Genomic DNA, 15,714 nt, shown 5'->3' on the forward strand with positions numbered 1-15,714 from the left:
ACTAGATGAAATGAGATAACATGAGTTGCGAATAGTTGTGAAAACAAACGAATCTGAGTGTAATTCCTTTTTCAAATCAAAACTCCTTGGAAAAAGCCACGTCAGCAAAAGATTGATGTATCTTCAGGCCTGTATAAATACACATTGCATGTAAAATAAAAATAATTTTTAAAAAGGCCAAAATCATTTAAAATATATATATATATATAATAAGTGAAAAACAAAAAATGTCAGAGAAAAAAGACTTGAAAATTATTAGAACATGAAGGGGGGTATAAGGCAGAAATTCTAAAATAAAAAAGAAAAACATTAAAACAAAGATAACAAACCGATTATTAAGGTGCATTGTAGGTACGGTCATATGAAGAATACTGTTGATGAATGTTGTCGTCAAAATTATATTACGACGCATTGGCCAAAACAAGTTCAAGTACAGTAAGGTTCTGTCTCATTGAAATGCCTATTCAGCCAATTTGAATCAGCACAATCTCGGTGACTTCTTACAAGAGTTTGCTTAACCACCAAAAGGATTTAAGCAAATCTATGAACTCAATACAACATTTTGCCTCCCATTATACTGTACATGCTATATCAAATCTTCACTCACAATAAAAAAAATTAAAAAAAAATAAAAAGACCCACAAAACAAGTGGGACAGAACAAGAACGTAAAAGGTACATATTCCATTGCAGCATCTGCAACTATCAAAAGAACCTGACCTTAGCATTTTCTGGCTGTCGAGGATATGCAAACCGGTTTTGATGTCAATCGAATCATCGTGAAGCTTTTGCATCTTTAATGCGATGCAATGGATGTATCGTTGACAAGCTGTTTTTGAGCAGCAACCAGGTTGTGAATATATCTCAGCTTCCTAGGAATTTTCCTGCTTCGGAAACTAAAGTTCATGTTGGCTGTACTGGATCATAGAAGCTCAGAGTTAAAGGCCTGTATCATATATCGATCTTCTTGATGCCCAGGGACATCCTCCGCAATATATATATATATATACATGGATGGTGCAGCAATTCTCAAGAAGGGATTTTGATAAAATAACCTCCTTTCCTAACCATGCTCCTTTGGTCGGCAGCACCTCGTTCATTCCTCTAATTTATCCCATGTCTAGAAGCGAAGCAGCGGCAAAGGAAGAAAATAAAGAGGATATGCTAATTAAGGTAAAGCGGCTTACCTTCCTTTTATTCCAATATGGCCTATGGATAGAAACGGAGACAAATGCCATAGAAGAAAACATCAATCGAGGCATGGGATCACTTTAGCCTAGATGAGAGAAATCTGTGCGTCAGTTCAGTTGAAGAAGTACGGTGATTCCAACACGTCCCTTAAATCAAAGTCTCCACGTTCGGGTAAGGTAGGGAAAGACAATGTTGGGAAGGACTGCTGGAAGCTCTCAAGTAACTGCATACAAAACAGTGGGTCAGAGCAATGGCATACCATTTTTCGTTTTCCCCTTTTGCGATGGCAAAACATAATCGATTTTAAATGCTCACATTTGGCAGGCATGTAGAATGATTTTCAAGATGACATCAAACATTTCGTGGTTTCAATCAGAAAAAGAGAAATAAATGAATATACCATCGTTTTCTTTCCTTAAATCAGCAGTTTCAGCACATATCTCAATATCAGCTATGGTCTAAATATTATGACAAAAATAAGAAAATGATGAGCCAACCAATGCGTCAGAAACCAAGTATTTTTTTAAGAAAGTGCAGTCAGTGAAAATTGCTTCAGAGCTTGACATAACAATATAAACTTTCTTATTCATGTGTCCCCACCATCAGAAGTGTTTTATGAAAAACTTACAATAGCTCAATTTATATATTCTTGTCATATTTGATTAGTAAAATTATCTTGATAATAATACCAGTGAAAGGGCTTCCTATCTAACTTAGATGCACATAAGATGTAAAGTTACTGTACATTCTCCAGTATTGGTGTCTCATAGAGTTCAACGAACTTTTCTCTAAGTATCCTGCTCATTTCATCCACATCACATGCATGGGTCCAGTATGAATCATGAACTCCTGCAATCATATACAAGTGGTAAAATCAGTAAAGTTAAAAACAAAGATGGGAAGAAAAATGAAGGAAACCCAAGAAAAACCTGCAAAGTTTAAGCCTGCTTTTTTGCAGGCAATTGCAGTCATCATCATGTGAGAACCATCAAGGGAGTGAACGAAGTTTGGTGGGAAAGCTGTCCTCTGCCGCTTGACCATGACCTACAATGGTAAAGAATTGAAATTGGAGGCCCAAGATTCAACATAATACATTCACTGCATTAAAATCCTTGAAAGCCAAAACAATCAGGCCAGCCGAGATGAAATCGGCCCTATATACTTGTGTTCAATAGCAATGTGGGAACCAGCTGTACATCCAGCATTTTGTTTGGACCCATCAATAGATGCTCAAAGTCATTTCCAGTTTCAACATTCAAGGCAATTGTTTCTTGTAGATGAGAAGGGGTGAGGTAAGAGTTTTTTTATTTTAAAATGCTTTACTTAATTGCGTATATTATTTATTTTTCATTTTAACAATAATACAATTGGAGGGATGATGTGGCTTTGTACGATTAATTTCCATTTCATGATAACAAAATGAGATAGTGGATGATGTGGCTTCATGAGGGCAGGCTTTTGCTTTGAAAATTGTATAATATAGACAAAGTCGATAGACAAACTTGGGCACAGCTTGAAATACGAAGAAATGATCCTTGGACATATACCACGGTTAAAGAAATGCAAGGCCATCCTACAATTTCAATAATGCACAGGTGGCATGTGTATGCTGGGAGGTACACCGAACAACATCCCACATAACTAAGCAGAGCCCAAATAGAGAAAATAAGCACAGTTACCTTTTCTGTTTCTCGCTGTAGCGTTAGACACTGAAGAGAAGTTTTTATCTGCATTGAGTTTCACCAAAAAAAAAAAAAAAAAAAAACTTAATGACTTATGGCGCTTTGTCTATAGATGTGACAAGAGTAATAACCATTAACGTCACTGAATATTTTGAAGCACTCACAAGATGCCTTCGCAAGTTTCGGTAGGGTTGGACAACAGGAAGTCCAAGTGGAGTTGTCCACCGCACCGTCTGGTTTTCAGATGCAATTATCTGTTCGTGTCCAATACAGGCATATATTTTTAAAAATGACTAAATAACAAGTGGACAATATATGTTAAACATATTTAAGCAACGCCAAAAGAAAACGGTTGCAGGACACACTTTTGCACATTCACCGAGCCAGCTCATGATACTGCGTGCAGCTTCAAACATCTCCCCCAAGGCAGTTAGAGTGGTCTGCGCAGGCAACAACACAGAGCATTTTTATGAAGGATAAAATATTCAAATATCCATGGGGAAAGCATAGAAAAGTGAGGCTATAATAGTATCAATGCTCCTCCCTCCAATTACCTTTGCAGCATAGCAAGAAGCATGAAACAGCTCTGCTTCATCTGCAAATGCACTGCGTTCCTTCAACCTTCTCTTGATTTGATCTCTAGCACCGATGTAAGTGACACCATAAACTGATGTCATCACTGTTTGCTTCACCAATTTCCTGTCAACCTAGAGGATATCAAGCCATTAGGCCAATTATCAGTTATAAGAAATGGGAGGTCACCCAGTGGGTAAAATCGCAACATACACCGAGCAAATATATAAAACCTACTTGCATCTTTTGAGTGACTTGGGTGAAAATCAATACAAGGTTTTGAGGGTTCTAATTTGCCAACTTTATTTTCATAACATATGTATCACAAGACAGCATTCAAATCAATAAATGAAAAGTTGGCATAGAACCTGATTGATTAATATTCTTGCATGCAACGCATCTGGAAAAATATTCGGATCTTTCTGAGCATCCCTCCGCATGATTTCTAGCACCCTGCATAGCAAACATGATAATTTCATCAAATAGTCCTCTCAGACAACTTCCTTACAAAGAGAATAATGGCCACTGTAGCTAGAAATACTCTGTAAATAAACAGAATTCAGACAGCCTCTGTGGAAAACCGCATTCAGTTGCCTTTAGTCCAGTTCTTTTTGGTTAAATTGTCAAATTTATTTGATAGAAACAGATGAAAATTAATTTTCAGGTTGATCATTTCACGGTCCATTTGCTTTCTATAGAAGATATCAAATCCGAAGTACGCACATTCTTGATTGTTTAGTACTGCTGATCGATACAGTAGTTCTCTTACCACCAACTACACCTGGCAGAAATTAATGTTATCCTCCTCATCTTCTAGAATTAGCCTTACTTTTTGCATTATTCATAAAGGGTTGACTTCAGGCTGAGAAATAAATGCAAATTTTGGCAATTAAGATTTGAACCAGAAAATGACCCAATTAGTTCATTTTAATCTGAAGTTGATTCAAATAATTAATAACCTTTTTAATATCTCTATTTAAAAAATCTTCATTTCATTATCTAACTTGCATTTTGTTTAGAAGGTACAATCTCCGACATTGCAAAGCTACTTCCTGAAATCATACCATTGCTACTGAAAGTAAAATGGCTCAGAACCCTATTATCTGATGGATCCCATTTACCTCCCTCAGTAAAGAACAGCTTACCTAGCAGCTATTCCTGAGTAAACGTCTGCAGGCTTCTCTCCCGCAACTAAGTTTACAGCAACTGCTCCCAACTGAATTGAACATTAGGAATGAGAATTAATTCCATGCATCTGAAAGTGAAGCATATCTTTTCTCCAAACACAAGAGAGAGAAAGTTTTCCAATATCCTTTTTTGATAAATATCGAATATTTTATTAACAAATGCAAACAGTATAGTCCGAGCACACGAAGTAATAAGAAGAACACTGGTATAATGGCATATCCATTTCGATTTCAACAAATGCCATCAGAATAGTGAATCAGGCAAAGGGAAAATTAAGAAAATACAAGTGGATAAATTCCCACTAAAGAAATGGTTAAGAAGGTTTTCAATTAACCTCATCTGCATTTTTGGCAAAATTTATTTGATAAGTTACCACAAGATTCCTCAGTGTCTTTAAGTGTTCATACACTAACAAATCATATTATTGATGTCTTATAATTCACAAGCCAAAATGAAAAGCCAACTGAGACAGTGTTTTGAATCCTAACTTATAGAAATGTCACTTCAAAACATGGAACTTTCCCATTGTGTTGCAGCAGGTAAACAAATTTAATGCGAAAAGATTCTCTCATCTATGCCAATAAAAAAAAAACCAGAAGTTTGACATGTACTGGAGAAGGCACTTGTGGTAAATCAAAACACTTCCTTTTCTCCTGATAAGTTCAAAGACTGACATCTTTTTTTTTTTAATTCAATGACCCAGAACCTCACCAAGGTAGGGTCCTTCAGACCCACCCCTGCGGAGTAAACCCAAAACACAACTTCACCCGCCAAAACCATGTATCAGGTAATCCAAGGAAACTCATAGTGTGGAATCGAACCTAGGATGTCTACGTCTTCAAATCATCCCAAGCCCACCCTTTGACCACTAGGCTGCACCTTGACAGGTGAGAAGCTTATAACATCTCTCATACATTTGGCATTTTCTGGGGGAAGTCATCTAAGCCAAAGTGAAATCTTAATACTTTCTGCTAAGTTAAACTAGAACAGAAAAATACCGCCATTACCTTGTCTCTTCCAAGAGCAGCATAGTGTTGTAAACCATTGCAAGAGCCATCCTAGAGAACATCATAAAGGGGCAAAGATGACTTAGTACGGGGTTTATGAATTAAGGAGAAAGCGCGACATACCAGATCAAGCCAAAGTTTTGCAGTACTGAAAGTTCTTAATTGGCAAACAAATGACAGTATCATAAAAGAAAAGAAACATGAAGTGGAATGAAGTTGGTGATCCCATCCACATCTACGCAACAATTGCAATGATATGTTAAAATGCCCTCTAATACAAGACAAATCAAGTAAAACAACCCAATAAAGAAACCCAAACTTATCTTTGGTTTGTCTCTGCAAGAGACAGGAGGAAGGAGGTAGCCATAACAAATAAATCCCAAAAGTGTTCAGAAACCCACAAAAAGCTACATATGCATATATGTGAATACATCAATCATGGAGACAGTTTATGCATAAAAACTTAGAAACTGCTGCTACACCTCCTGTGGCACCCTTGCCTAAGATCTGGTCCTTTTTTCCCTTTCTTTTTTCTTTTTAAAAATTTCTTGATGATTTTTTCCTATAAAATCTGGCACAAGAATATCACTTATTTTAAAGGCATTTACCATGAGAGAGATGTCCATAACCGCCAGAATTACTATTCAAGGCATTAGTAATCCCAAAGCAACTTATGTTCCCTGTCCTTCAGAATTCAAAAGAGCAAGATCTAGCAATGTGCCACAATCAAAGTACCTGGTGTACAGGAATATGTGAAATAAAAGTCTCAGGGGAAGAACTTCTCAAGGCCTCAGTTAAATTCATGCACACAGCCAAGCACTGAAATGGATCTTCTGCATTCAACCACCAGCACCTGCCTTCAAGTGGCCTGTCTGCAGAATCAAATATATCATCCAAATGGTTCTCAGTAAATGCTATTCGACCCTCATGAGACAATTTGTCCACACCACCAGCAAATAGATTTGCTAGGTGTATCTTTAACCAACGTAAGCCTGATTTTCCAAGACTGCGTCCTTCTGCAAATTCCAAAATACCCCGGCATAGATCTGAGCCAAGATGATTTAAGTATGGGTGCATTGGGTATGCACGGCCGCGAAAGTCAAGGTTGTGCGGGTAGAAAAAACCACCTTCATCCTTCATTTTTCGTGCTACCTGCTCCCGTAAAGAAAAGTTGGCACAAACCTTCTTAAAAATAAGAAATGGTTACTTACGGGAAGTAAAAGGCATCTTACAGCAAGTTTAAGTTCTATGTCACAGCGCTGTGAATGTCTCTCCCTGTTCTGTTTCCTCACAGATTTGATTTTCCATTTCCATTTCTTAAGCTGAGCCTCGTCTTCAGTATCTGGCTCATCTGGTAAAGGAACCTACAACACAATAAAGGTAAACAACAGCATTTTCAAACTGCTGTCAATGAATCAAACTCACTCCATATACCAATCACTTGGAAGTTGGAATGGTGTCAAAAAACACAAATAAATCATAATTAGAATGATAAAAAAGAAAGAAAGATAAGTGCTATAATATAACTCACATCATTGCGGTCCACCAAATCAGCAAGACGGCCTCCATTAGCCCATATTCTATCTACAATACTCAGGACCCTCTTATTTATTCTCCACTTGGTATACCCAAGAGTATTCAGGGCCTGGACAGTTAATTTACATAAACAATTATTGCAAAGTTGCCGAATGGAACAAAACGAGAAGAAATACCAAGCAGATAAAATATAAATGTGTCACAGTCAACATAATACTGGTATCTAGTCCTCGTAGCTAAATACATTAAAGGGTTCCGATTACACAATATATGTCATGAAATAAAGTCATGAAACGATTCAAACAATTTCAAACCTCAAAAACAGGTTCTAGTTGCTTCCTAGGTGCCCTCTTAACTGCTTCACGTTGCTGTCTGGACCCATGAGTGCGCATGATATAAGATGGTAAGAACAAGTGCCCTCCTTTGTCATAACTGCAAAAGTACAAAAGAAAAAGAAAGAACATAATCAAAGGAGTAACTATTCGACCAAAAGGAAGTAACCTAGCAAGCCATTTTCACAAATATCACCAGCAGTTGAACCACCAAAAAGCCATCATTATCTTTTATCCTGAATTATTAGCACAACCATCATATAGGCAAGCGGCAGCTCGAATCCCTTTCTATCATTTGGATGCACTGATGATTTACATAAACCAGTCTGTGGGCAGAAGGGGCATCTGTGTCTCTATGGATGTGTTTAAATTAACCTTCTCATCCACCATAATTTAGATGATATCACATCTATGATTTTTGTGCTCAATGGAGACAACTTATATTTAATAAAAAGTTATTTCCAATCAAAATTGCAATATTTTCTTTACTAATTCCAAACAGCTCAAGTATGAGCTCTTAAAAGTTAATCAAATGGCCATCGCAAGTCATTTCTCTCGTACTTGAAAGATTTTCAGGACCCATGCGATATGTAACTTAGTTCCCAATTTGATTCAACTAGTTTATTCAAAAATTAAAATAACAATAATAATAATAACAACAAACATGCATGATTACAATATAGTGACTTCTTCCCCTTTACATAAAGCACCCTTACTTCTTAGCACTTCCTTTTTTATAAGTAATGCAATATTATTAAAATGCGTAGAGGGGTGCAACCCTAGTACATGGGATATATATAGAAGAGGAAACACCCATTTCTTTTTTATTTTATTTTTCTTTTATAAGTAAGAAAATTTATTGATTGAATGAAACTATGGTAACGCCCATATACACAGGAAGTATACAAAAGAGACTCCTAATTACATTCTAGAAAGCTGAAAAGAAAATAAGAACTCATGAACATTCCCTCCCTTTAGTACAATAGCAGCCAACCATTGACTTCTTTTTTTAAGTAAAAGAAATTTTATTGATACGGAATACGCATAGCCCAAGTACACAAGTAGCATACAAGAGAATGCACGTACTTAGGAACTAGAGATAGATACAAGGAATCCACTTCTTACCACTTCCTTCACACTTATATCAAATACCCTAACCAGTCAAAAATTAGAAACCGCTTGTACTGAACAAGTGTAACAATTGAGGAGCTCAACCAATCAATCTCCTATGACTTTTCAAATGTTTGAGGCAAAGTTGTCGGCGCCATGGTTACACATTAAAAATAAAGAAAAGGCAGCAAACAGGCGAAAAAGTGTGGAAAATACACCTGTTCCAAAGTTTTAAACTTGCACTCAACAAAAAAGAGTGAAAAAATAGAGGGGCTATCTCTGGAGTGGATGAATTTCTAAATGTTTGAGCCTAAGTTCTCTGCACCATGATTACACAAGAAAAACAAACAAAGGCAGCACACTGGCAAAAATGAAAAATGAAGCTCTAAATAACATACCCTGTCCACTTGACGGGGGGCACCAACATTGGCATATAAGGAATCACCATGTGCCTTGCCTGTTTGAGCAGATAACAATTTTTGTAATCCATCATTAGCAAGAAGAGAAAATAAAATAATAAAATCAAGTTCTGCAAAGTTTTGCATGAAATATATGTGTTCTTGGGCAGGAAGCACCCCTCCCCCCCCCCCCCCCCCCCCCCCCCCCCCCCCCCCCACGCGCAGGGGCAGAAAAAAAAAACGAAAAGAAAATTCTACAGACTAATTTTTTAGCCTCCAATCAATAATTATATCATTCCTCACATTAATTTATCCACCTCAAAAATCTAAAAAAAAAATCCACCACTTGCACACATGAAACTTTCCAATATCTCAAGAACTAACAGAATCTAAAAGTTGAACTTTTTGTCAATGAATGGAAGATGAAACAACTTGCTTACAGTTTTCTCAAGGCCTTTGAGAACTAGAGGGTTACATTCAATGATACCATATCTTCTGCTCGTTTTCCTGTGGAAAGACAAGCCCATACCATTTACTGTGATGAGGAAAAAAATACGAGGTATTGATAAAACAGGGGTGAGTGGATCATACTTTCCTTCCTTCGTCACATTTCTTAATGAGTGTACAAATGCAGGTCGAATGTCAGATAGATCATCTGCTAATTGATTGGTCGGTGGTTGTATATAAGCTGTTTGAATCAACAGTTCAATCAGCCGGCTTCCAACCTGAAAATTTCAAGGGCAAAGAGAACCATTTTAGAAAGCATACCAACAGAAACAAATAACCTTTTCCATGTCATTACAAGATATCTTCAAACCTTAACCCTAGCATCCTGGCCCCACGGTTTTGAATCGTCCTGTCCCTTCACTATCTGCTTCACTGCTAGCAGCTTTTGCTGCTTCATCAAATCAGTGACCTTTTTTCTTAACTTCTCTTGTTCCTTGATAATAGTATCAGAGTCACCTCCTTCATTTTTCTTATCTTTATCACCCTTTTTCTTTTTTGTTTTCTCCAAGAATTTGTGAATTCTAACCTGGCACATGAAGAAGTGACACATCAGTGCTCACTGTGGGATAACGAGTAGGGGTATGGAATACTGCTTTGCTTAGTCTATATGAAACAAAGGATAAGGCACTTCATAATGTAAGAGAGGAAACTAGTCTGAAAATCATAACCCCACTGTCCATGCCCCTCAATCTCATTAATGTCGTCATGATTTGAGCAACTTATACATAAACACACATCACGTAAGTGCTAAAATAAGAATTTCATGATGGCACAAAATGGTGTCTGACAGTATAACTGTTTTTCAAAAGAATTTTTACTTTAGAGTGTCGGCCACGCCACACAATTCTTTCATTCCATGTCTATAATCTGCTTAATCACATTAAAGTACCCCATTATGAGAGGAAAAAAAAATGGAACCTGATATGATTCTGGTGTATCCGTATTTTTTTAAGCCAGTATAATTAATTGATGTAACTTGCCTGCTGTTACAAAAATGTTGCTGCCCAATATTTTACAAAAAACAACAAATTTTCAAAAACACGCCAACATGCATAAATGGCTTTATCTCAGTCAGCTTGCTCCTAAGACAACTTTCATCTCACCATTACAACTTTTTCAAATTTCCATAAAAATATAATAAACAATTCAACTTTTTCAAATCTCAAAACAATAATAATATTATAAAATAATATTCTAACAATATTTTATTCAACTTTCATCTCAACTCATCTCATCTCATCTCAACTCACTATCCAGATTCCAAACGGCACCTAAATCTCAGGCTCGTAAAATCATCATTATTAAGACTAAAACATGATCTTGCTCCATGGTTATAAATTGACAATTATGACAGTCACCATTCACCAATTTATCGCTTCATCAACAAAAATTCTAAACATAAACCCCAATGCATTTGAAAGATCAATAAATCTTTAGTTTGTATCTTCTTATTCATCACCTCTAAACAAAGTTTAAATGCACGCACATCTCTTCAATCAATCCTAGTGAAAGGCCGAAAACTATTGGATGACCAAATGAAAGGATTAAAACCAAAATGACAATGAAATTAATGAGGAAAGAAACTTCCTACCTCCTGCTCAATGGCATCACCTATCATGCAAGCGGCCTGTACCACCCTTGCAGCCCCGTGTTCACCTCCTGTCATCAATAAACTCGTCAACTTATGCATTGTGATAACCGACATCATGTCAGCCGGTAACTGGTCGAAATACGGGCATATGCTGCCCTGTTCTTCCCATTCCGGCATCCCACTTGGTCCTTTTCAATGGCATCCCGCAAAGGCTCAAACCAACCAAGAAACAACGACTTCATATACGGCAAATTCGGGGCCAGCTTCTGCTCGCACATATCCATCAAAAGCTCCTTATACTCGTTTGCCGCTTGTTCCCATGCCTCGGTCTCAATCTTCACCTGCCTCCTCCTAATCAAGTGATACTTCCCTTGCCCCATTCCCCTCACCATTTTCTGCTGCCTCCGCCGCCTGTAATCAACCAGCCTCTTCTCTTCTTTACTCATTTCCTGCAATAATTCTTGAATCTCCTCGGCAACAGAGGCGTCTTCCTCCACATCTGTAGACAAAACGGCCTCGGCCTCGGCCAAACTTGCATACCCTTTGGGACAAAACCCTCTAAGTCCAAAACTTGGCCCCCCCATAAAGTCCTCATGTGACAGAACTTCGCCATTTCGACGATAACCCATTTCCGTAAACCCATAATCCGAGCAAGCGCTAAGCTCAGAGGGCCTAAATCTGAATTTCTCGGTGAAGACCCGGTCCTGGGTAAGACCCAGAAAGCTATGAACCCGTCGGAGGGAGTGGGAATTAAGGCCAAAATCCCGGGGCTTTGAAACAGCTCGCTTGGCAATGTTGCTCCACATGGCTGTGGAAATCCTTGAAGTATTTAAAGAAAAATTTATTTCGTTACGAAAGGGAAGTAAATGATCGGTCTTGCTGCTGAGATTTGCAGAGACTATTGGGGTTTTACTAATTTCTGGGGTTTTACTAATGGACATCAATTTGAATAATATTTTGAGGGAAATTAAATTGATGGAATCGAGTAGGATTGGGATGTCGAATGGGATTAGAGGAATTGGGTTGGAGAAGAAGTTAGCAAAGGAACTGAATTCACATAGAGAGCGTGTGTAGTAGCCGCCTTGAAGCTAAACCCTTCTTAAACCTTTATTTTACCCTGCATCTCCCTGTCCCCTTGCTTTCTCTGAATTCTGATGGGTTAAAGTTTAAACATGTAGTCGACTCAATGGTGCATTACGTGGCTATATGCGGCTCCACTTTGGTGACGTGGACCAATAACAGATTAGGGAACTTCAATACTCTTATATTGATTTTTAAAATTCTTAACGTAAATATTAGTTTATTTCTGTATTAATTTTCATTAAGTCTATACCATTATTGTTAAAATTAGAGACCTAACAAGTTTCACAAATGAATAGAAATATTGAGAGCCTTTATATAATGTATTAACCTAATTAAAAGTTATAATAATGTAAGTTATTTAACACTAATATTATAAATTTATTGGTTGCATAATTAAAAAAAATGAGCTTAAGAAAAACAATATAAGTGCATTAAATATTGTGATTATTTTGTAACAAATTAAAATTCAATTTAATCCAAAACTGTGAGAAAAAATATGAACAAAACTCGTTAAAAGGTTAATAATTCTAAAACATGACGTTATAATAGATATTTCGAGAAGGAAAAAAAAATACTAGACAACCACGTCATCAGTCATCTAAATTGAATAGTGAAATGAGATGAAATAAGATAATTTATGAATAGTAATAAGATTATTAGTTAAAATTAGATGAGATGAGATGGTTTCATCTCACATCGGTATCTAAACGGACCTAGTATCCATATCGTACATACGTAGTCTATAACTAATTAACTAGAAAATTGACTCATGGATCAATTGATAAATTTCGATTGCTTATCGTAGTTAGATAGTGATAAAGTAGTTTGTTTATTGACACATGGCCCCATTTGGATAGTAAGATGAGATGAGATGGTTTTATATGAAAGTTAAAAGTTGAATAAAATATTGTTAGTGTTAACATCCAAAAAGGGCGCAGCCTAGAAGGGGAGAAAAATCCACTCTCGGACGCACTGAGATGCGCTGGGCTTCAATCGGTGAGGTGTGCAGCTCCCGACAGTGATCCGGTGTGGCTGTATGATGTCCGTACGTACATCTATGACAATAAACAATATTTAAATGTTGAGAAAATAAAGGGAGATGAACACATAGATTTATGTGGTTTGACACTAGACCTACATCCACGGAGTTTTGGGAGGAAAAATTTCACTATAATATGCGTGTTTACAGTCTCTTATAGCCTCTTATTTCTCATTGTACAATGAGAGCTGAAGATCTACTTGCTGGAAAAGATACATTCTCTCGAGCTCTATGTCCAGAGGTTGGAGAAGAAAAAAAATCGAAGAAGAAGAAGCTTGACAAAAAGTCCCTCCAAGCATTAAAAAAAAAAAAAAGTCATTAAAACCGTAGGCACCCGATTCCTTTTATCTCTTGCCCCCTTTTGCTTTATGTCATTTCCCTTTACTTTACATCAAATCACTATTTTTCTCTCGTGACACATTACCCATTGCCTTCCATTGTCCTTTCTCTATCCCATTTGCCTCTCATTTCCTTTATCTTCTAATGATGGCCATTTGATGAGCTGGGACTTAAGAACCATTTTGGGCCTAGTGTATTTTACCTCCTCACAGTTCTCCGCGATTCTTAAAGGCAATTTGTTCAAAAAAAAGCATTGAGAATCTTTAAAGGTAAAATATGCAATCAAACTGATCCGCCCCTGTCTATAAAGAAATAAGTTTCGGGGGCTGGCCCTGGTCATTCGTTCCTCTCGCGTTAAGAAGTAAAGATTTTTTAGCGCAAGATTAGGCGGGAGATGGGCTCGACCTCGTGGAGTGCGAGCGCGAAGCCCGTCCTAGCGAGGTAAGCGGGAGGTAGGCTCGATCGCATAGAGCGCGAGCGCGAAGCCCTTCTTGGCGAGGTAAGAGGGAGGTAGGCTCGACCGCATGGAGCGCGAACGCCAAGCCTGTCCTGGCGAGGTAAGTGGGAGGTAGGCTCAGCCCGCATAACATGCATAGGGTGCGAGCATGTAGCTCGGCTATGGTGAGAGATGGGCTCGATTGTGTAAAATGCGTACAAAAGTTGGTCGGGCAGTCAAGTGACTTGCCTGCCTATTCAAACACCTGGGAGGTCGGGTGGTCCCTAACCTTTCCTGCTCGTTTAGGCACCTGAGAGGTCGGGCGGTCTTTGACCTTTCCTGCCTACTAACTTTTTATAAAAAGGGTCGAGCAATTTGTAAGATTGGACTCATCCTAAGTCTTGTCGAAAGGTGTACGTTCTTCTGACGTCTTTGTTTTAGATGATGTTGGTGAACTTTCCTTTTTTGATGTGAATTGCGATTAATGTTAGAGTATGTTTGTTGTAACCCGCGCGAAGTGGTCAGGGAATCCACCGACCCTCTAGGTCCACTTTAGGTGGTTGTGGAGCTCAGAGGCACATTAACTCTGAAGGCTTGTTCTCGAAGGTAACCCGCTGGCAGCGGTTATGGTACGAGTGTGAACATTCAGAGTTCGCTTGTGCAAATGTTGTCTCAAAAGTAATGTCGGGCAGTCGAAAGACTGAACTAGCACTTCACCGTGAAGCAGGCCAGGCCACCTTACAGCTAGACCCACCTGTTGACCCTCACGGAAAGGTAAATAACAAACGCTGCACAAGTCAAACTTGCTAATGCAAATATTTTCCAATCACAAGTTCGAAATTCGCAAACCTGAGCCGTCTTGCTAGGGTGTGGTGAAGGTCTAAAGTGCTATCCGTTTAGCGTTCTGTTGCTGGAGATGACGTCCCAGGAGTAGTTCTGGTAGCCGAAGGCTGACCCGCACTCCTTCGCAAGAGGAATAGAGCAGCCTTAGGTATTACACTTATCACTTTGCCTCATGGGGAGGTAAGTAGCTGATGGAGATTTCATTGGTGGAGATTCCGTCTTCGGGTAGCCGAAAGCTGACCTGCACTCCTCATTGAGAGGAATAGAGCAACTTTAGGCATTGCACTCATCTCTTTGCCTCTCGGGAGGTATGTAGTTGGTAGAGATTCCGTTGGTAAATATTCCTTCTTCGGGTAGCCAAAGGCTGACCCGCACTCCTCTGCAAGAGGGATAGAGTAGCCTTAGACATTAAACTCATCCCTTTGTTTCGAGGGAAGGTAAGTAGATGATGGAGATTTTGTTAATGAAATTTCGTTGATGAAGATTTCATCTTCGGGTAGCCGAAAGCTGACCCGCACTCATCCGTGAGAGGGATAAAGTATCTTTAGGCATTAGACTCATCCATGTGCCTAGCAAGGAGGTAAGTAGCTGATAGAGATTTCATTGATGGATATTTCGTTGGTAGAGATTTCATCTTCGAGTAGCTGAAAGCTAACCCGCACTCCTCCGCAAAAGGAATAGAGCAGCCTTAGGCATTACACTCATCCCTTTGGTGCCTCACGGGGAGGTAAGAAATTGATGGAGATTTCGTGCTACAAAGATCAATTATATTAGTGAAAACTAAATCCACACAAGTCTTGAAGGAGACAAACCGGAATATTGCTTGACTGAAATTGCTCACTACTGTTTGTCATTTATTC

General features: G+C 38.3%; 1 protein-coding gene across 1 annotated transcript; it reads right to left on the bottom strand.

The window, feature by feature from the left end:
• Window positions 1-431: 431 nt before the first annotated feature.
• On the bottom strand, window positions 432-12,261 carry LOC121252163 (DNA-directed RNA polymerase 2B, chloroplastic/mitochondrial-like). The gene is given in 20 exon segments (XM_041151662.1): window positions 432-1,413; window positions 1,936-2,039; window positions 2,120-2,234; window positions 2,870-2,917; window positions 3,037-3,126; window positions 3,238-3,312; window positions 3,427-3,579; window positions 3,814-3,898; window positions 4,591-4,661; window positions 5,641-5,691; window positions 6,376-6,792; window positions 6,873-7,004; window positions 7,172-7,285; window positions 7,491-7,608; window positions 9,017-9,075; window positions 9,457-9,523; window positions 9,608-9,741; window positions 9,834-10,049; window positions 11,115-11,257; window positions 11,260-12,261. Coding segments are annotated over 20 exon segments (3,099 nt in total). The 5' UTR covers window positions 12,056-12,261; the 3' UTR covers window positions 432-1,302.
• Between the last annotated feature and the right edge of the window lie 3,453 nt (window positions 12,262-15,714).

Source organism: Juglans microcarpa x Juglans regia, chromosome 2S (assembly GCF_004785595.1).
Source record: "Juglans microcarpa x Juglans regia isolate MS1-56 chromosome 2S, Jm3101_v1.0, whole genome shotgun sequence".
Classification (NCBI taxonomy): domain Eukaryota; kingdom Viridiplantae; phylum Streptophyta; class Magnoliopsida; order Fagales; family Juglandaceae; genus Juglans; species Juglans microcarpa x Juglans regia.